Raw genomic sequence first — 21,938 nt, 5'->3', positions numbered from 1 at the left:
ATGAATAAGCTTATGGGGAGACGAGACTCTGAGGCTATCTGGTGGCAGGGCCGCTTGGACTAAGATTTTATTTCCCCAAAGATAGAACCATGTAGATAGTCCTTCTCTTTTTCATTTGTCACATAAAACGATCATCAGCAGCCCCAAGCAGAAATGCTCCTGGAACATGGATGTTTGCTCTTTCCCTCCTTTTTTATGTACAGCCATATTCTACCAGGGAGTTCTTTGATAGTTATGTGGAACCAGGAGGAAAGAGGGTCATTATCTAGTCAGCACTACTGTGTGCCAGGAATTATTGCTATTTGATGTCTCAGTAATTCTGGAACTAGGGACCATTAGGACTGTTTTGGAGATAGACGTTGAAGCTACTCTTACTGACCAAAGGTGCGACCCTCTCCTCACCATGTCCTGTGATGTCCTTAACTAGGACAGGATTAAACAAGGAGGAGCTCCCCTCCCCTTTGACACAGTCCTTCAGATCTTTCCATTTACCATCAGGCTACTTCCTTTTCTCTCTTTCATGTATGTCTGGATACCTGAGGTTGAAGGTTAGGCTGAAGGAGGGGATAGACAGCATAAATTATTTTACTCCAAATCCAGCAAAGAACAGAGTTCAAAGTCAAGTTTTCCTAGGTTCGAAGTCTGGCTTATTTACTACCTGAGTGAGAAAAAGTCACTTCACTTTTTTTTATTGCCTGCTTTATTCTGGATTTTGTTCTCGACACTGGGCACATAGAATGAACAAAACGAAGTTCCAGGAAAAGTTGAGCTTTTGTTCTTTGGTCAAAGGCAGACAGTCAACAAATGAATACATGTCAGATGTTGTAAATGCCATGAGGAAAAGAGGCATAGGGAGAAATAATGAGATGCAGTTTGGAGTATAGAGTCAAGGGATCAGAGATAGTGTTTCTGACAGGGTGGCATTGAACAGAAATAGTATTTCTCTGGAACTGCATAGATATATTTTGACCTTTCCCCTGCGTCCTTAAAATCATCCCTCAGTGAATTTGTGGGAAAGCAAGCAACACATGGAGGAATCTAGGGACCTCTGAATAGGATGGAGACAGAGGACTTAGCTTTGGGGAGTGAGTCACTCCCTTTAACTATTTAGAGGACAGTCACTGGAGGGAGGGACCTTGTATCAATGTGTAGCAGTCCTGAGAGGCTGAAAGAAGAACACTAGGTGTGGTTACAGAAGAGAGATGCTAAGAAGACACAACGTAGAGGAATAATATCTTCTCCCTGCACCAAATGTCTGGAAAGCTGAGTTGCAGTCTTAACTTTTTAAGCAACTCTCTGCGCCATCTTGGGACTGTCCACCTAACTTTGTAGGCATCGTTTTCTCATCTGTTAGTTGAGAAATTTGAACTGGTTAGTTTTAAGGTTTGTTCCAGCTCTAACATTCTGTATGTCTGTGAGTGTGTAAGAGGCACTTAAGAATGTGTAGATGACTCGTGAGGGAGTAGATTTCCTGCTTGTAGGTACCCATAGAAGAGCACAAACTTTAAGGGACAGTCATTCAGTCACCAGAAGTTAATTTTTATTACTTCCCTACAGTGTACCAGACATTGTACTAGGTACTTTAAATAAAATTTTATTTAATTCTTTCAACCATGTAAGAAAAGTATTTACACTTGAGGAAGTGGAATTGAGAGTTAAGTGATTTGTCCAAGATTACAGAGAGCTAGGAGTATGATCCAGATATTCTGATTCCACAGAGTATTTCCAATACCCAAAGTGAGGATAATCGAACAACCTCAAGACAATGCCCCTATCTGTGCCTTCTGGTCATATCTGTGCTCTCTAACACCAGTCATTCTCAGAGACTGAGGTTGAGCATGTGATATTCTGAGAATAGCACAAACGACTTTTATCAGTATTATTTTACTGTAACTTATACTAACCCTAAAAGCTCAGAATCGTAACTGCTGAGAGTTGGGCTGAATCTTGCCCTCTCCAGAAGCTAATAGTGATGAAGGGATTGGAAGCCTCGAAACACCTAATGCAGTGTCAGCAGCAGCCCTTGAGTGTAAATCCCTTGACATGTCCTTACTCTGAGTTGTAGCCTGGTATAAAACCCATGCTTACCTGTAATTGGTCACCACAGGGGCTAATTGAAAAAGTAAGTATCTTTACTTTTGACTTGTATCATATCAACTTTGGAGTACTCTGGATAGTAAGTACATTCATGTAACAATAATTTACTGAGTATCAATTGTCCTCCAGGAACTGTCCTGGACACTAGGGAAAGAACAGTGAGCGGAGTAACGTCCATACCTTTTGTGACCTTGACCTTCTAATGGGCTCATACACATATCTTCAATTTATAAAAAGTTTGAGAAAGTGGGGAAACAGATGTATTGGTAAATGGAATCCATTTGGTAGGTGCTTTCCTTGAAAGCACAAATGACTTTTATAGAATGATAGGGAAAAGGGTAAAGGAAAATGCAAAATGTCTGTGGGTAGAAATTACAAACCATAGGGATAAACTGTGATCATCGTATTTTTTGAAACAAAAATTGAGACATGCAGTCTGGTAATAGTTTTTCTTTTCTTTTTAATCTCTAAATTGACTCATATGAAAGCTTTTTCCAGGAGCATAAAAATAAAATCCTATTTGGGGATATATTTCATGACTTGACTTTATTTAAAAGATTAAAACCATATCCAATATAAAACCCAGCAAAGATATTAATAAGAGGACCATATTGTGTTTATCTTGGGATCTCAAATTCTCAACTGAGTATCTAGGTACAAAGTAGGAGTTCTATAAATCTTGGTTAGTCCAATGAATCAGTGTTTAGATATCTATTTATACGTTATAACAGCTTAGGATAAGCATTCCCCTAAAACATCAAAAAGATGTAAGCACATTAGGTAGGGAAGCCTGGAAGGAGCAAAGAGAAAGGAGTGTGCATGATTGGTGGTATCGGTTGATGGTATCTGACATGCTTTTGGGACCAGAGGGAATTTTCAAATGAAAATGCTAAAGTAAAAACCATGTCTTCTTTCAACAGGGTATTGTTGCTGGCGCTCGTTCCAGAGGAGAACACAAACAGAAAATCTTTTTAACCATCTCCTTTGGAGGAATCAAAATCTTTGATGAGAAGACAGGGGTAAGTTAAAAAATCACATGGCATTGTGAAATTGAATCCATTGACAGATGTGCCCTTAAAAGCCTCTACTCGCTGGGCAGGAATATCAAACAAGCATAAAAACACATAAAGCAACTGACAAACTTAATCAACTGTGATCATCCATCAAAGGGAGGCTCTTTCCTGACTTGGCCACAGTGTGGCTGCACCGTGTTTCTTATAGTGTAATGTGATAATAGTGTCACACAGTCCTGGTAATCTAATGGGAGATTGATGAGCTTTGAAGAGCAGTGGGTAATGTGACAGTTTAAGTTAAATTTCTTCATGTGTTGGCAACTCTAATGACATGCATCCTAGAGGGAGACACATGGCGGTCTTTTGACTTAGTCAAAGCATCCAGACTCTCTTGAGTTTAACCTATGGAACCTTGTAGTACCTATAATCAAAAAGAATAAATGGAGTTTTCAATCTTTAAAAAAAGAAATCTCTCACTGCATGACCAGGAAATGTGAGGGCTGATGTTTGTTGAACAAACCAAAGAAGTGGTTTGTGTTTTCATCAACCTCCCAGAGGCAGTTAGCTCAGATTTATCTCCAGGGCTTAACTGACATTGTCAGTCCTTTTCATTGACAGTAAGAGAAAAACAGGAAAATATTCTATGATCTGTTTTGTCGAAAGGGCAGGTGTCAAATGGACATGTTTTTCCTTTTATTCATTTATTCACCTCCACATGCGAAGGTGCGGGCTTTGAACTTCACAAGATAATTTATCAAGCATTGTATAAACAATACTAGCCAAGTTAAGTAAGCTTAGTCATTTGCATTATTATTTCTTCCTCTTTTTTCTGACTCATTAGGATAAGATATGGGTAGTATGATGATTATTTTAACAGTAAAAATGGGTTTTCTTGAAAAAAGTTACTCCTGAATAATTAGTAATAGGACAGATATTTGTACACCTATGTTCACAGCGGCATTATTCACAATAGCCAAAAGGTAGTAGCAACCCAAGCATCTTTTGATGGATGAATGGATAAACCAAATGTGTTATGTACACACAGTGAAATATATTCAGCAATAAAAAGGGGAGAGGTTCTGAAACATGATATGACATGGATGAACCTTGAAGACATTATTCAAAGTGAAATAAGCCAATCACAAAAAGATAAACTGTAGAATTCCATATATAGAGGAGTCAGATTCAAAGAGACAGACAATAGAATGGTTGTTAAGGGAGGAGGTGATGAAGAGATAGTGTTTAATGTGTACAGAGTTTAAGTTTGGGAAGAAGAAGACAGTGCTGATGATGGATAACTATGATGGTTGTACAACATGAATGTACTTTATGCCACTGAACTGTATGCTTAAAAATGGTTAAGGTGGTAAATTTTATGTATATTTTCCCACAATAAAAATAATTGGTAATAATAACTTCCATTTATTGAGTACCTACTATATACTAGGTACTTATTAGTCACTTTACATACATTATTCAGTTTTATCCTCACAACAATCCTGTAAGATAATAGTAACTACTTCATCAAGCACATAATATATATTGGCATTGTTATATGCCCTTTATATGCACCAACCCATTTAATCCCCATAGCAACCATAGAAAGTAAGCAGTATTATTACCTTCATTTTATACTTGAAGATATCGAGGAGAGGAAAGTATACATAACTTGGCGAAAGTAAGTGGTGGTGGATACAGGATTAGAACCCAGGTAGCCTAGTTTTTCATTCATTTAACTGTAATGCCTGTTATCTCAGGATAAGTGACTTTCCCAAGTTTACCCAGCATGTAGGAGGCAGAACTGAGATTTAGCCTCCAGTTGGCCTGAGTCAAAAATCAATGCAGTCGACCTCTGTGTTATAGAAGTAGGTGGGCCTACCTGGGAGTGCCTTGATAGAAGGGAGCTTAGAATGAGGGCACAAACATCAATAGCAAAGAAACTTGAATGCAGCAAGAATAAGAGCCTAATGGAAGCCTCTCTTGCTTTAATGAAAGTATGATTTCCCCTTTCCTGGGCAGACTATTGTTTGGAGACCTGTGCTCAGTTTTGAACCTCACGTTGTAAGAGGGAGATAGGCAAATCTCTTTAAAGAATATCCTGATAAAGTAGACCCGGGCAGCTAAGAGACTAGAAGCTATGCTGAGCCAATACTTCTCAATACAGATGTGGCTTCATGGGATACTGGGTAACACACAGGAAGCAGAGAGTTCTGGGCTTGTGGAAACTTGGAGGATTTCAATTCATTAGCATCTGTTATGGGAAGGAGCCAGGTAATGTGGATCAAACCTAACTGAGAGATACTTTCACAATGATTTATATGCCCCAATCTTATATCGCCATCTTTAGTCTTCTCCCCATCCCACGCCTGCCCATCGCCATGACAACTAGCAACCAAAGGGACAGGAGCGAGGCCGAGTATCAGATGCTTTATCTCGTTCGGGAGCATGTTTTTGGGCTTTGCTGTTCCATTATGTATCCTACCATCAAATAGGCTATGCCCAGATAATTAAAGTCCTAATCACCAAATTTTAACTAATGAGGAGTAGTAGTTTATATTCGTTACCTTTATCTAAATTCTCACTCAAGGGTAGCTGAGCTGGCCCCAAAGAAAGATACCACCGAACCTTATAACACTATTTTTTATTTTTTAGCTGTACATATAACGATAAAATCATTATTTCAGCCCAAAGCCGTTTGGCTTTGTAGAAAAAGTGTCAGATCGCTAGTGGAGAAGCAGGATGAAGGCAAAGTTAAATGCTTCCTGTCTGGCTTAGTCTACTCTGGTTCTGTTTGATTAATGTTAGGCCTCTGTAGCACCAGCTTCTGAAACTTTACCTTGTTACTAAGCCTGAACACTAGCATGGGGAAAGCTGGTGGAGAAGACTAAACATTTTTAAGCCTGAAGTAGAGACAGTAGGGGGCACCCCATACGAATGATGTTCATCTCTCCAAAGAGTTGTGTAGTAGAAGAAGGTGCTGACTTGCTCTGTGTGACTCAAGGAATAGAACCAAGACCCGTTAACAGTTTCTAGGAAGCATTTTCAGTTTATGAGTAAGAAGAACTTTCCACCATCAGAGCTATTCAGCAGTTAGGTGGACCATTTTCTGTGTGAGTTCACCATGGCTGGGAGTATTCAAGCAACAACCATATGATAAGGAAATCATGGAAGGGAGTCAAGTAGAAAAAAGGTGTTAAAGTCACAACTAAGGTGGTTACTGAGATTAGTTTTAAGATTCTATGTCTCCCTTAAAGTCAACCCTATTGATAAGATTTATCTTCTGTTAAATGGAAAATTTTCATTGGAGATTATCAGCAGGAACAGTTTACTAAACCTTTGTCATTACCCAGCAGGGGACTGACTGAATTCTGCAGAACAAGAGTGTAAGTTAAGTTTTTTGTCCCATCAAATGGAAAACTGGATATTTGTCATTTGGAATGACCTATTTTAGTTGTTTATCATATCTAAAGTATTTCTGCTCAAGCTTGACTGCAGTTGTTTTTTTTTAACCAAGAAAAGAAACATTTGTAAAGTGTGACAATAGCTAGAATTTTAAAATCCAAAGCTGTCAAAAATGTTTTGATCCCAATTAAAGAGACCCTTTGCAGCAATTTACACCTTGTCTTGAATTTCAAAGGGTTCTTGATCCCGATCCTTATAGGAGTAAATTTTGTTTTATTCTTAGCATGTTGCAGGGAATAAAATAATATTGAAAGCTGTTCATATTTTCAAATACCTGGGTATTGGTGATATGTCAAGGAAATCAGTGAGAAGGCAGAAAATGTCATATATAAACTCATTGTTATTAGTAATAGAAGGAGCAAATTAGGAGTAGAAATGTTTTTATATCAATATGGTACTAGGTCCTCAAATCACCAGTAGATACCAAGGCAGAAGTGATGTCTTCTTCATTTTGCAGATGAGGAGACAAGTTCTGAGAGTGTCCCCGAATTGGCTGTAGACTCAGAACAGACCTGCCAACTCCAAATCCTGTGTCTTTCCAGGGAAGCTCATTGACCCTCTTCTCTCTCCATTTATTGTTTGTTTGTTTGTTTTTAATATAATTATTATAGTTTTATTTCATAAAGTTATTATAATTTTATGCCATAAAAAGCATAAATATTACAGGACCCTAAATTGTTCTTCAGAATAGAGGGCAGTATTCAGATGATGCAACATCTCATTGCCACAATCGTATGTGAATTTTGCCTGTACATTTGGTTTAGTCATCACTGATTTGGCCATACTATATGTACCATTCTAAGTGCATTACAGCAATTCTATGAAATGGATGCTATTATTATCACTATTTTACAGAGGAGAAAACTGAGATCCAAATAATTTAAGTCATACAGCTAATAAGAGGCAAAGCTGAGATTCAATCCCAGGTAGTCTGTTCTAGAATCCTTGATGCTGGTAAGATATTACTAATAATAACATACCTGTCTTAGTCTGTTTGGGCTGTTATAGCAAAAATATGATAAACTAGGTGGCTTAGAAAAAAACATACATTTATTTCTCATAGTTCTGAAGGCTGGGAAGTCCAAGATCATGGCCACAGCAGATTTGGTGTCTTATGACAACTCACTTCCTCATAGACAGTGCCTTTTTTGCTGTGTCCTCATGTAGTGGCAAGGCCAAAGATGATTTCTAGGGCTTCTTTTATGAGGACATTAATCCCGTTCATGAGGGCACCACCCTCATGACCTAATCACCTCCCAAAGATCCCACCATGTTAAGGGTTAAAATTTCAACTTATAATGGGAGTGAGTGGGGGGAGGAGGCATAAACATTCAGACCATAGCAATAACTAATTTTATAAATGATTTACTTTTATATATATATTAGAAAAGGTTCAATATGATCTCTGTTTTACTTTCACCATTATTCACTTTCATTCTGCTGAGTTTCCCGAGTGAAGATAAAGGGCGTAGAGTTATAACTGGGACTGTTTTTTGGCAATAGAATTGGTACATGGTTAGGCAGCAGCATACTGAATGCCTATTCTCTGCCATGCTATGCTCTGTTTTATGAGTAATCGAAGATGTATAATATGTGGTCCTTGCCCCAGAAGTGTTCACAGTCCAGTGGTGAAACCAGACTCACAAAGTGAACTGACAGCTGCTAAGACACAGACGTGAATGGAGTAATCACTACTGAGGGCATGTAGACCCAGCTTTGCCTAGAATATTCAGGAAGGTCTTCACAAAAAAGGGCAAACTTATTTGACAGTGGAGGAGTGAGTTAGAGAGGACCAGATAAGCAAGTCACAGGGGAGAAAACCGTATTTCTAAATGCACAAATATCTAAAAGTGAAAGATATGTGTGCTCATTCATTCTTCCCTTCAGGAAGTATTCACTGAGCATCTCTATAAGCACACAGATGAACAGGCTGTATCTTTTTGTTCATCACCGTTATCTATCTAGTTAACTCAGCGAGTCCCACGTAGTAGGTGCTCAGTGATAACTGCACAAAAAATAAATGGATTTAGTGATTGAAAATTGGCAAATGTACACAGAATATGCAAGACATAGGAGGGGAGAGGTGGAGAGTGGTCCAAGATTGAATATTGCCCATCATAATAGAGAGGTAATGGTGTTTTAAATGAAATGGCTGCACTTAAATTTCAGGGCTGATTTAAAAATTTATTCTTCAGTGAAAACCAGATGTCACCTTATCTGTGTCTCATCAAAAACAGGACTGTTCTTTCTTTGGTTGTAATTGGATGTTTTGAGTGGGGTCTGGGGAGGGCAGCCAAGGAAGAGGAAAGGAAACTGGTGCTAGGGAGGGAGGCAGGGGGTAAAACAAAGGGACTCTAGAGCAGGATGCTGGGACCTGGGGGTCTGTGGGCTGTCCCTGTCATCCTGGGAGCTTTGAAACAGCACATAAGACTCTCACAAGACAAGAGATAGGGGTGCATACAGCTTTTCAAATTAGCATTTTAGATTTCTTCAGATAAATAACCAGAAGTGGAATTGCTGGGTTGCATGGCAGCTCTGTTTTTAATTTTTTGAGGTAGCTCCATACTGTTTTCCATAGCAGATGCACTAATTTACAACCTTACCTACAGTGCTCGAGGGTTTTTTCTCCACATACTCTCCAGCGTTTGTTCTTTGTCAATTTTTTGATTTGTATTTCCTTGATAATTAGTGATGTTGAGCATCTTTTCGTATGTCTGTTGGCCATCTGTATGTCCTCTTTGGGGGAATGTCTATATTCTCTGCTCATTTTTTTAGTAAGGTTATTTGTTTTTCAGTGTTAAGTTGTATGAGTTTCTAATGTTTTTTTTTGGATATTAACAAATTATTGAATTTATCATTTGCAAATATCTTCTCCCATTCAGTAGGCTGTCATTTCATTTTCTTGGTGATTTCCTTCACTGAGCAAAAAATTTTTAGTTCGATGTAGTCTTGTTTGTTTATTTTTTCTTTTGTTGTCCATGCCCAAGGATATATATCCAAAAAAATATTGCTAAGACTGATGTCAAAAATTTTACTGCCTATATTTTCTTCTAGAACTTTTATGGTTTCAGGTCTTATTTTAAGTTTTTAATCCATTTTGAGTTAATTTTTGTATATAGTGTAAAAAAGTGGTCCAATTTCATTTCTTTGCAAGTATTTGTCCAGTTTTCCCAGCACTTATTGAAGAGACTGTATTTACCCCATTATATTCTTCCCTCCATTGTTGTAGATTAATGACCATATAAGTGAAGATTAATTGCTGCACTCTCTATATATTCCATTGATCTGTATATCTCATTTTATGCCAGTGCCATACTGTTTTGATCATTATAGCTTTATGGTATAGTTTGGAATTGGAGAACGTGATACCCCCCACTTTGTTCTTTCTCAAGGTTTCTTTGGCTATTTGGGGTTTTTTTGTGGTTCCATATAAAAGATTATCCTATAAATGTGACTGTATGGTTTATGGCAGGCTTTCGTGGATCCTGTCTTATTTAACAGCCAAAAATTATTTGAGGTTTTTATTAACTTCGTTATACAGATGAGTCAGTTAAGGTACAAGTAGGGTAAGTGATTTGCTCATAGATTAGTACATGTAGCAGGAACTGAATTCAAATTCATATTTGATAACTCCTAAGCTTGTTTACCTTTTTTTACACCAGAGATTCTTCACTTGATAGTTTCTGTCCCCGTAATGGGTGTATTGGAAATTTATGTAGGCAATTTTGGTGGTTACAATTTTGGGGGAAAGGGTGATAGTGCTGGAATTTTTTAGGAGATAGAGATGCTAAATATTCTGCAGTGTACAGGCCAGTGACACACAACAAAAAAGTATCCCGTACTATGTAACTCAAATGCCTTACCACATATTGATGTAGATGAAAAACCTGTTTATAATTACCTGAATCAAAAACATAACTCTATTTTACCTACTTTACATATAAGTAAAGTATTTTTGTACCATATCTATAATACTATATTTTCTAGAAATGCAACTAAACTGAGAGAAAGATGTACTGTTTTATTGGAACCTCATTAAGAGCTGTTCTTCATTGTGGAAAACCATACCACTGTGATACTCTTCATACTTGAGTTACCAACACAGCACTGCTGTATCATTTTCATGTGTAGCTATTATGTTTACCATAACTCATCTTATTTGGCTCTTCTTTACCAATGTCAAATATAAAGAAAAGAGTTCAAAATTGAGCTGAATGCTCTCTTAAGCCCAAATATTTATTATAAGAAAGTGCAAACATAAGACCATCATTATGTTCTTTTATTGTAGTTGTAACAGGATTTGTAAATAGAAATTCACATCTTTTTTATCAGAAATCAAATTCTTTTATTCCTCCTTTATGTATAATTAGGATATTTTGATTTATTCAAACGATGTGTATAGGTAGATTACATAATCATTTCCAGACAATAAAGGAAGAATTATAAAATATTTGTTATAACAAAGAGGTATTGGATCAAAGAAAGTGAAGAACCTCTGTCTACACCATGCTATCATTTTGATTGCTTAATTCACTTCATTCATTCATTCATTCATTCATTCATTCCAGCAATGCTTATTGAGTGAAAGGAATATTCTCCTTAGTATATAGGGATGAACAAACCTGAAATCTTTCCTTTGAGAAACTTATAGGAGATAAGACACATATAAATAACTAAAATTCAAAGCAAGAATAATGAATATAATAAGAGAAAGATATAAAATTATCATGAGAGTTCAAAAGAAAACATAATTTTTTCCTTCTAAAAAACTACAGACTGATTAAAGAAGAAAGGGTATAACTTTGAAAAATGGACAGGGTTTAAAGTTGGAGATATAAGAGAGCCAGTATTCAGGCAAAAAGAATCACGAGGAGTGTGAACTAAATCTGTGCAGTGGGAAAGTCATGAAGGAGGGCAGTCATGGACAAGAGTGAGAGGTCTGTTGTTCCATGTAGAAAGATGTGTGATTATTAACAGTGAAAGATAAAACTGAGAAGGTAGGTAGGGGCCAGGCTGAAAAGCCTGAAATATCAGACCAAGAATTTTTGATTGATCATGTTTGTTACATCCTCAGTTATTTTTCAATGTATTCTGTGGCCCTAAATCTGCACTAGATATACAGAGAGATAGGTACTGTGACTCTAAGGCCACCTTTAGCTTTTAAGATGCCTTTGTGCAAATCAGGAAAAGGTTCCTTCCTTATGACTCATTACCATTTGCTGGGAAACTGTTGCAATAATGATACACGTTTTTGATGACTATGCTATGACTAGTTCTCCTTAGAGCTATACAGTGCACAACTAGCCCAGCTGTATGTAGCAGATCTGGGAGTATCATCAATGGATGAGCGTAATGCTGGTGGTACTGTCTTGCTATTTCCTACACAACCATTCATTGCCCAGCTTTCATGATTTACTCATGGTGACTCCTCCACTCTGTATGCTCTTTGCCCTTTTTACCCAGTTAACATGTCCTCATTTCTTAGGGTTCAGTAATGTCAACAATGATAACAATGGCAACACAGCCCAATGATTGTCATTTATCAAGCCCTTACTCTGGGTCAGGTGTTCTATTAAACTAAGTGCTTATATACTTCATCCTCTGAGCAGGAATCATATCGGGTCTGTCTGAATCCATAGCCCACACTCCTCGCTAGTATTGTGCTGGCACCAGATAGTGGACGTCGTGGAAGGATCTTGGATTCAAGATCCAGAATGCCTTGGATCTACCTCTGACCAGCTGTGTGGTTATAAAGCGGTTTTCCTTAATGACTTTGTGCCTCTTTTACTCATCTGTAAGATGGGGATAACGAAAGTACCCATGTTTAAGGTTAATCCAAGATTAAATGAGGATTTAATTTAATTCCTTAAGACTCAGAATAGTGTCTGATATAATAAAAAGCTCTAGGTGTTAAATAATATTATATTAGCTATGTTGTCCCCTCTCTAGTATAGACTTTCTCAGCAGAATTAAGAAATCCTTCTATAATGCTTCTAAAGCATCCTCTGCTGACCTTTATTACAGCACATGGTCAACTGTATCATAATGAGTTGACTCACACTCCCATCAGCCTACATGCTCCATGAAGTACCTTACTTCATCCATTGCTATATCTGTAGGGTATCGCATAGGCCCTGACATGTGACAGTGATATTAATTGGGCACAGAAGGAAGGAGGGAAGGCAGTCAGGGAGGGATGGAACAAAAGAGAAGGAAGAAAGGAACAAGGAAATAATAAGTCAACTTATAATGAAATGCTAATTGTCTGGGCCAGATATTGGACCCAAGATACTACATACCAAAGATGCTAATTTTGTCATACAGACAGTGAGTACAGAAAGAATAATGTACATGATTCAAAGTTACCCAGTCTTAGGACGTCAGAATGAAATGTCCCTTGGGCATCTAATAACACACTCATTTTAGAAAGGAAGAAACCTAGAACCCACAGAGAAGTGCTACCCAAGACCTCCCAGCAAATTATATGCAAAAACGCCGAGGCTTAAACATTACTCTCTAATGCTCACAAAACAAGAAGTAGAAAGTGTCCTCTTTCCTCCCTCTACTTCCTATTTTTCCTTCTTTTCTCTTTATCGCCTGTTCCCTCTATTCCATGTTATACTCTTTGTTCATTCTCTTCAATGTGTACTCTCCCACATGCCTGACAGCAGCCCCACATCCATTTTAATATCAAAGAGATTGAACATCTAAGGGGAAAAATTGGGTCTCTATGTTTAGTGTCTTGTTGGATGATATTGGATTTTAATTTATCACAATAAAAAATCGATTTATAGCTCAAAACCAACATATTTTCAGAAATTGGAACTGTCAGGAAGCTGCCTATATAAGATAATTTAGACAGAAGATAACTCATGACGGGGGAAAAAGGATGTTTGTATTAGCCTGGAAAGTGAGACCATGAATGTTCTCAAGCAGATTTGGTAAACTCAGAAATGTAATATCTTTCCCTTTATGAATTATTTTATTAATTTTGGTCTTTAAGGAGGTAAAGAGGTAATAATTTCTATGCTAGCTGCTTTCGTGTACTTAGTCTCACTTAATTCAATCCCCTAAGAACTCAACTAAGAAAGTATTATAATTCTGCTTAAATAGATGAGGAAATTGAGACCCAGAGAGGTTTAGGGACTTGCACGAGACCAAATATCCAACAAATTGCAGACCTGGGAACTGACCTCAGCATGCATAGAGGTTAGGCCTATGACTTTCCAGTTCCTGGCGGTGGTCTCTTTCCCCTTCAAGGGCATTGTTAGGGCCTCTGGCAAGCAAGTGACATTTATTTGCTCTCCAGGGGAAAAGTCCAACTGTCTTTATGGTGTCATCATGCAGACATCCTGTAATTGAAGGTTTATTAGTTACTCTCTGTGCTTCTGCATGGGTGTATGAGCCAGTGGTCTCAAAGTTGGAAATCCCAAATATGCAGCGTGACCTTAGATATTGCTCATCTGCTTGCTCTCTGGGACTTTTTCTTAAAAGCCCAGATAGTAAATGTGGTGGGCCATATGGCCTCTTGTAGCTATTTAATTTTGCCATTGTGGTGTGAAAGCCACCACCAGAGACAATATGTAAACAAACGAGTTTGGCTGAGTTCCAATAAAACTTTATTTGTAAAAACGAGTAGCTCACCCACTATCCGTAATTTGCTGGCTCGGTTCCAGATGATTATTAAGAAGTCTTCTAATTTTCACATTCTGATCCCATGATGAGCCCTGTGGGAGAACAAGATGAGCACCAGCTGGAGATCTCTGTTCTTCATCTCTGGGTCTTTGTTTACTGCTTTTTGGCGACTGACTTTTATAGAAGTACTTTTTATAAACCTCAAAGATAAGTATGTAGCTCTGAAGAATTGTGTTAGCTGTTGCTACCATTTGTTGAGCACTAATTGCCAGATACTATACTAAGTGCTTCACATATATTTTTGTCATTGAATTCTTGCAGTTTATCTATTAGTTATATATGACTATCCTCATTTTACAGATTAGGTGACTGAGACTCAGAGAAATTAGGTCACTTGACCAGGACTACTCTTACATCTTTACTCATTTATTCATTCAACAAATATTTATTGAGTACCAACCATGTGCCAAGGAATATTCTGAGGAATGTGCATGCATTGGTGAATAAAAAGAAGGTCCCTACCTTGTGCAGTTTGCATTCTGATGTGGAGAGACGTCGAAAAAACAAAGACATACATAACTAATATACTCTGTTAGGAGGTAACAAGTGCTATTAAAAAAGAGAAAAATGAAGCAAGGTCATGGCATTTCTCCGCTGTACTTTCTCTGTCCTTGCAAAAGGGCTGTGACATATGTGCATTGTAAATCACAAATATTAACGTGTTCTGGGAGCTTCTTGTAGTTTTGAGGGTCAACTGAGTAATGGGGAAAGACACTTCTGCAAATTCTCATCCAAATTCCAGAGGCCATTACACTTGATAAATCAGAGCTGTCCATTTGGGTGTCTCTGCTTTTATTTAGACGACAGATTCTTTACATGGGGTCTACTGTTTACTGTTTTTCTATCTCATGCATTTATTTTAAATTTTCATTTAGAACTCATTTCCCATGACTGTGCCTTGGTTATTTAATAGGTGATTCTGTTTTTACAAAGACACTCTTTACTGGAGCTGTTCATATCGAAATGGTGACACTGTAATTAGGTGTAGCACTGATATGATGGCTCTGTGTGCTTCTCTCAAGTACTTCCAGTGGCAGCCTGAGATGGAGCAGCATTAATGGTCCTGGGTACAATAAAGGAACGTGTGTCATAGAAAGCAAGAGATTGGGTCAAGGTGAGAGACCTTAAAATTCACCTCTCAGGGGAGAGAAGTCTGTCTGGAAAAACATACATGGTAGAACCTTTTCACACGCCCTCATTACTTGCCTAGATAACCAGTGTGATGAAAAGAGGTCTGGGTTTTCCATCAGGAGGCCTGGATTTGAATCGTCGCTCAGTTACAAAAAGTGCAGGTTGAGCTATAATCATAAAAACAACAATGACAATAATAGTGATGAAAATAATAATGTAAACACTATTGTCCCAGTTCTTATAAGCGCTTTATGTACATCTCATTTCATACGTTTTATAAATCACTGAACCTCTTAGTGGCTTAGTGTTCTCCTTCAGAATCTGAGAGCAGTAATTGACTAGCCAATCTTTACAACTGTCTTGCAAAATAGAGGTATTATCTCTTTTTTATACAAGATAACACTGAGGTTTAGAGAGGTGCAGTGAATTGCCAAGATATCTCAGTTAGTAAGTGATACCCTGTCCATCACATCATTTCATACCACAGGTCTGCTGACCAAAACTAGGAAACTAGTGTGTGAGTGTGTCTTAACATTGATTGCTAATGTTACCTGGAACTTCAGTGATTTCCTGGTTTCCTTTTTCATTATTTGTTCTTTAGTGTTGTAAGTAGGTAGGTAGGTAGGTAGGTAGGTAGAGATACATATACAGATATATATAATTCTAGTATTAACAGTGAGATAAATCTAATGCACTTACATTTTTATATATTACACTCATGTCACTACTTTCTTGCACCTTTTCCTGCTTTTCTGTAGACTAAGAGCATTCACATGCCCTGATTACTTGCAAATATGAAAGGTAGAGAGAATTTTAATAAAAAAAAACAAACGAAAATGCTAGACTGAGTAATTTGAAGGCAGGGTCCATGATCTGGTCATCCTTGAATCTCCCACCTTCTGATATGTGATAAGCTCCCAGTAGTTATTTGTGAATTGCACTGGATTCCTCATGGTAGACATCAAGCAGCCTTTGATTCACCTCCTTGCCTAGCTGTGTCCACTTAGAACTTTAGGTCATTGAGGGCGGCATCTAAATTCTGTCAACGGTTATCTCCCTGAGAAGGAAAATGTCAGCTCCATCCTGTATGCTGGTGGCCATGATACAACCCATGTTACTCCAGCCATATCTGTACTTCACAGGATTCCTTTAACTTCTAGATTAATAGAAGGTTGTATAAAATGGATTAAAGTTTGTATATATGTAGTAAATCTCACCTTCTGGTGTTGTTAATGATCTTAATGCATAGGTAACTCATTTTGCCCCATTTTCCTTTTTTACCCATTCATCTAACATGCCTTTATCTTTTTCCTCATCTCTTTTCTCCCTCTTTCATATGCATGTAGATATAGTCACCTTTTTTTCTATTGCCATATGTATTTTCCAAGGACATTATCAAGTACTTATCATGTTTAAGATCTAAAGTATAATCTGCTTTAAAAGAAGCGTAATATATTTTGCAAATTAAGGGGAAGGTAGGGCCTGAGGGGAAGGAAAGAAACTAACATTTATTCAGCACCTACTACGTGTCGAGCACTACTATACTAATATAAGTTCCTGGAGAACAGGAACTCATGCCTTACTCTACCTATTCTGTGCTGTGTCAGAGTGGGGATCTCCACACCCCGCCATACAAGAGCAGGAGTCCCTTCAGCTGTGTGATGACACCAACATCAGGTGCAGCGTGCAGCCATTTCAGCTGTAGGCAGCCCCTCTGCTATGGCTTCCGCCAGATATTTCTATTGGGATCACCTCAGCACTCACTCTTCCTCCAGCTGCCTCAGTCACATAGCTCGGGGATTTGCCTGCCAGAATGGATTTGACTTCTTAAACTACTTAGAAAATCAGGAGATTTCACATGTACAAGAAATTACCCAGGAAGCATGGCCTTGGTATTTAAATACGAAATGCCTGCACCTCCAGAGACTGGGGTCTGAATTTTTCATGATGTCTAAGAGATGTGCAGACTGTTTCAAAATTACATATTTAAAATTTTGAGAGTAAAGATTGTACTGTCAATTGTCTAAACTCAAGACAGTCATAACCTCACTTTCAAGGAGAAGGTACTTCATCTTCTGTATAAATGGGTCCGAGGAGAGTGTCTAGGCTCCGATACAGAGATGCATCATGTCCTGCCTCTGTGCAGTATGATATAATTACCCATGTGTGTAGATGCACATATTCTTTCATGTTTATTTCTTCACTGTAAAAGCTTGTGCTTATGTTTTTTCCTGCTTATCAGTAGCCTATGATACAACTACCCTAACGCTTAACAAAATTTTCTTCATCTGATACAATGATAAGAAGGATCTCTTATATTTGAGAATCACTTTGTAGCTTTGAAAATACTTTCACTTTTTTTCTTACAACTGATTTCACATTAATCTTACAAGATATGTATTACACATACAGTTTTACCGGTGACAGACCTGGAGCTCAGAGAGGTTAATTGCCAGTTCGAAGTCACACAGTGATGATTGACAGAGCCTAATCCATATTTATATTTGATGCTTTTCCATTTATAAAAGTAGCTTATTTTTATTAGAGAAAAATTACAAAATAGAAAAGTCATAAAGAAGAAATACAAATTACTTGAAACGTTGCCACTTAGACATGAATCCAGTCAATATTTTGGAGTATAAACTACCCGTCTTCTTTACACTACCATAACTTTTTTCAAAATTGAAATCGTATTGTACATGCTGCTTTGTAACACCCTTTTTAACTTGTTCACATCTTTTCTTTTATTAAATATTTTTCTGTTACATCATTTCAATCACTGTAAAGCATGCTAGCATATGAGTGAAACATAATAAACACCATATAGTTGTATACGGCCATGCCAGCCTGAACAAGCCCGATCCCATCTGATCTCGGAAGCTAAGCAGGGTCAGGCCTGGTTAGCACTTGGATGGGAGACCACCTAGGAATACCAGGTGATGTAGGCATTAAATAAATAAACAAACAAACAAACAAATAAATAAATGGGAGACTACCTAAGAATACCAGGTGCTGTAGGCATTAAATAAATAAATAAATAAATAAATAAATGGAGACTACCTAGGAATACCAGGTGCTGTAGGCATAAAATAAATAAATAGATAAAATAATAAATAAAAATAAACACCATATTGTTAGTATCTGCATCTTTGAGCATATCTTTATACTCATCTCTGATTATTTCCTTCATTTAAATTCCAGAATTAGTGAGTCAACATACCTGAATATTTTAAGGTTTTTGATATATTTTGTTTTTGGTCACATAATGTTCTAGAAAGTTTTACTGCCAGATGTAAAAATACTGTTTCACTATATAACTGTCAGCATGGAGTATTACCATTTCTTTTAAAAAATAAAATTTTTAATTTTTTGATATTTAACTTTATCTGTCTTAATTTCATTATCTGCTCATAATAGTCATTATAGGGCAGCAATATATTTACAGACTCTTTATGCTGATGAGACTAATTGTTCTTTGGCTTTGCCTACAGATCTGAATGATGCCAAAGGGCCTTGAGAATTGGCTGAAATTGGATTTCTCATAGAGTTTGATTTATTAGTTCTAAAGGTGTTACCTGTCTGAACCACCATTTTGCCCTCGGTCATACACTTTCTCTGGCCTGTGTTTAGGGCAACGTGATCAATTCCCTATATGTGCATAAATGTCACCAAGAGGCGAAAACTTGACACTCTTTATTATTACAATTTAAGATTTCTTATGTTTTACTTTAAAGCAGAATACAATTTATTTATACATTCATTCCTACATATAAAGCTCTACAATCTTGGAAAGGTCATTTCACCACTTTGACCCTAAATTTGGCCTTCTTCAGAAGTCTGTTGCAATAATTTAGGGGGATAGAATGCATGCTTAAGTTCTCTACAAATGAGTGCTTCTTGGTAAGGTACGTTATTTTTGTATAAGAGAAGAGTAAAATTAGCATTCAGTAAATGTTTATGAATAATAAACTCCTTTCATGTTCTTCATTCTAATAACTTTGTATAATTTATAGACAGCAGGTTTATTGAGCAAAGGAATGCAGCCTAAGTTCTGTCCATATTCAGAATTAGTGGGATCTGAAATAATGAAATTTTACTGTGGCCTCCTTCGTGTAGCTGCAGTACCCCTGTGGTGCTCATTGGTTTGGTTTTCTGCCCACAGCGCCTGTATTCCTGCCACTCAGATAAGACATTCTAGAGAACAGAATGTACCTTATACCTCTCAAGGCCATTCCTCTAGCTTCAGAGAACTTTATACACAAATCTGCCTTGGCTTTTATTTCTTTTTATGAAACTACATGAATATCATTGGGAAAGGTCAAGTTAACTATTCCGTAGAGTGTAAGATTTCATCCTTAAAAACTAGAGCCCCCATTAGTACCTGTATAAGTCACTTGTTTTTCTTTTCCTGAAACTCTCATCTGTAAAACTTAAATTCTGTCAGACATTTGCTGAGCACTGACTATGTACCAGGCACTGGGGTACGAAGAATAATCAGAGAAACCCCTTCCTCCACAAGACTCATGATCTGGCAGCTGAATAAACAACCAATTATGTGACAGTGTGATAAGCAAGATCATGGCATGATCGCCTCACTTCAAGTTCATACATGCGTACTTCTGTATTAATAACCTGGAAAGGAAAGCAAACAGAATCATTCTAATTAAACGAGCAGATGATATTTAATTGATTCATGCAGGGAACGTTGGTGAAATGGAGATGCAATAAAGAGATACGGTACAGAACACAGAATTACAGAACAGGGAAGCAAAAATCCTCTTAGCCTCACCTCCAGCTGACCCCCACAACCAAAGGGAACCACTGTCCGTTCAAAATAGGCCAGTCTTTCTTGGCCTTTGCTCATGAAGTGTTTTTGTTTTGTTTATTTCATTTTTCTATCTAGAACTTCTTCTCCTCCCCCTGCCCTGCCCACTCTCTCTTCACTCCTTTATATAGCTGATTCTAGTTTATCCTACAGGCCACTCTACTCAGGCACCATTTCCTTAAGATTTCTTCCCTAACCCACCAACCCAAGTTGGTTATCTCTTGTCTATACTTTCATACACTAGCCACTTCTGTTCTAATACTTATTAAAATGTGTTGTACAAAAGGTGGCAGCAACCCAAGTATTGATCAGTGGGTGAATGGGTAAATAAATGTGGTATATACATACAATGGATTATTATTCAGCCCTAAAGAGGAAGGAAATTTTGATACATGCAATAACATCGATGAACCTTGAAGACATTAGGCAAAGTAAAATAAGCCGGATACAAAAGGACAAATATTGTACGATTTCTCTTATATGAGGTTCCTAGAGTCGTCAAATTTATAGAGCCAGAGAGAGGAAGGATAGTTCCACAGACAACTGGTGGAGGGTGAGAAGAATGAAGAGCGTGTGTTTAATAGGTATAGAGCTTCAGTTGGGGAAGGTGAAAAAGATATGGAGATGGTTAGTAGTGATGGTTGCACAACAGTGTAAAGCTTCTAAATGCCGCTGAACAGTACCCTTAAAAATAGTTAAAATCGTAGTTTTTATGTTGTATATATTTTATCACAAAAACATATTATAATTGGGTATATCACGACAGTATAACAATACCTGATGCTCCTGTGAGAGCAGGGACCATGGGTTTTTACGTGAATACTCTCAGTGCTAAACACACAACTTGCACATAGTAGGTACTCACTTAAAAAAAAAGTCGAATAAATATAGAAGTTGTCTATTTTTACTGTATCTGACCAAGAATATATTCTGATTTTATAGATAAGGAAACTCAGACTCACAGAGGAGTGGTGACCTTACCGAAATCACACAGGTAGTAGATGTCCAAGTCAGGATGGAAGCCCAGATGCTGTCAACCCCCATCCAGAAACATCCTTCACGACGCCAGCCTTTATTTGCCTTCACTTTCTACGCAGTTAGATAGAACCAGAGAAGGTAGACACAGATAAATTACCTGAAATGCCGTGTTTTAAATTAAAAGTAATTTTAGAAGCTGAAAAGAGGGTGGACAAAGAAAGGGAGAAAACAAAGCTGCTATAAGACTTTCCCTGGGATACAGTCACTTTTCATTTGCCTTCAATTTTTTCCTAGCCTCTTGCCATGTAACCAAAAGAATTGCAATAGGGAGATTGATTGGGCGATCGGTTCTCTCCCGGGGGGCTGTAAGGGAATCCCAGTCTCTTAGGTAATTTAACCTAGAAGGGGGTTTTGCTATAGGAAACAGCCCACGTGGTTGGGAATGGACATGGTGATTTAATAGGCCTCTTCCTACCCTAATTGCTAATCTTCCTTGTGAGCACCCCCTTCTCGTGCTGCATTAAAGACTCCATTAATTTGTTTATATATAAATTCAAGCTACTTCAGTTCTGTCACACTTCTTAGAGGCTCCGCCGTTCAAGAGTCCCTGGCATGTACCACGCATTAGGATTTACCGATAAGAAAGATGCATTATACGTTTTATTACCTTGCGTATGGAGCACATGTGACAACTATAAAGTACATTCATGTATAGTATGAATAACTGTCAGGGTAAT

At 37.6% G+C, this 21,938-nt stretch overlaps 1 protein-coding gene and 1 pseudogene across 1 annotated transcript in view; both read left to right on the top strand.

Annotated features, from left to right (window-relative positions):
• The window catches only part of DAB1 (DAB adaptor protein 1), a 370,550-nt gene that overhangs the window by 246,996 nt on the left and 101,616 nt on the right, over positions 1-21,938 (top strand). Inside the window, exon 4 of the mRNA XM_039887405.1 lies at positions 3,018-3,116. Coding sequence (XP_039743339.1) covers positions 3,018-3,116 — 99 coding nt within the window. The remainder of the gene's footprint in view (positions 1-3,017; positions 3,117-21,938) is intronic.
• On the top strand, positions 18,228-18,346 carry LOC120623114 (uncharacterized; annotated as a pseudogene).

Source organism: Pteropus medius, unplaced genomic scaffold (assembly GCF_902729225.1).
Source record: "Pteropus medius unplaced genomic scaffold, Ma_sr-lr_union100, whole genome shotgun sequence".
Lineage (NCBI taxonomy): Eukaryota > Metazoa > Chordata > Mammalia > Chiroptera > Pteropodidae > Pteropus > Pteropus medius.
This window is presented reverse-complemented; position numbering and strand designations above follow the sequence as displayed.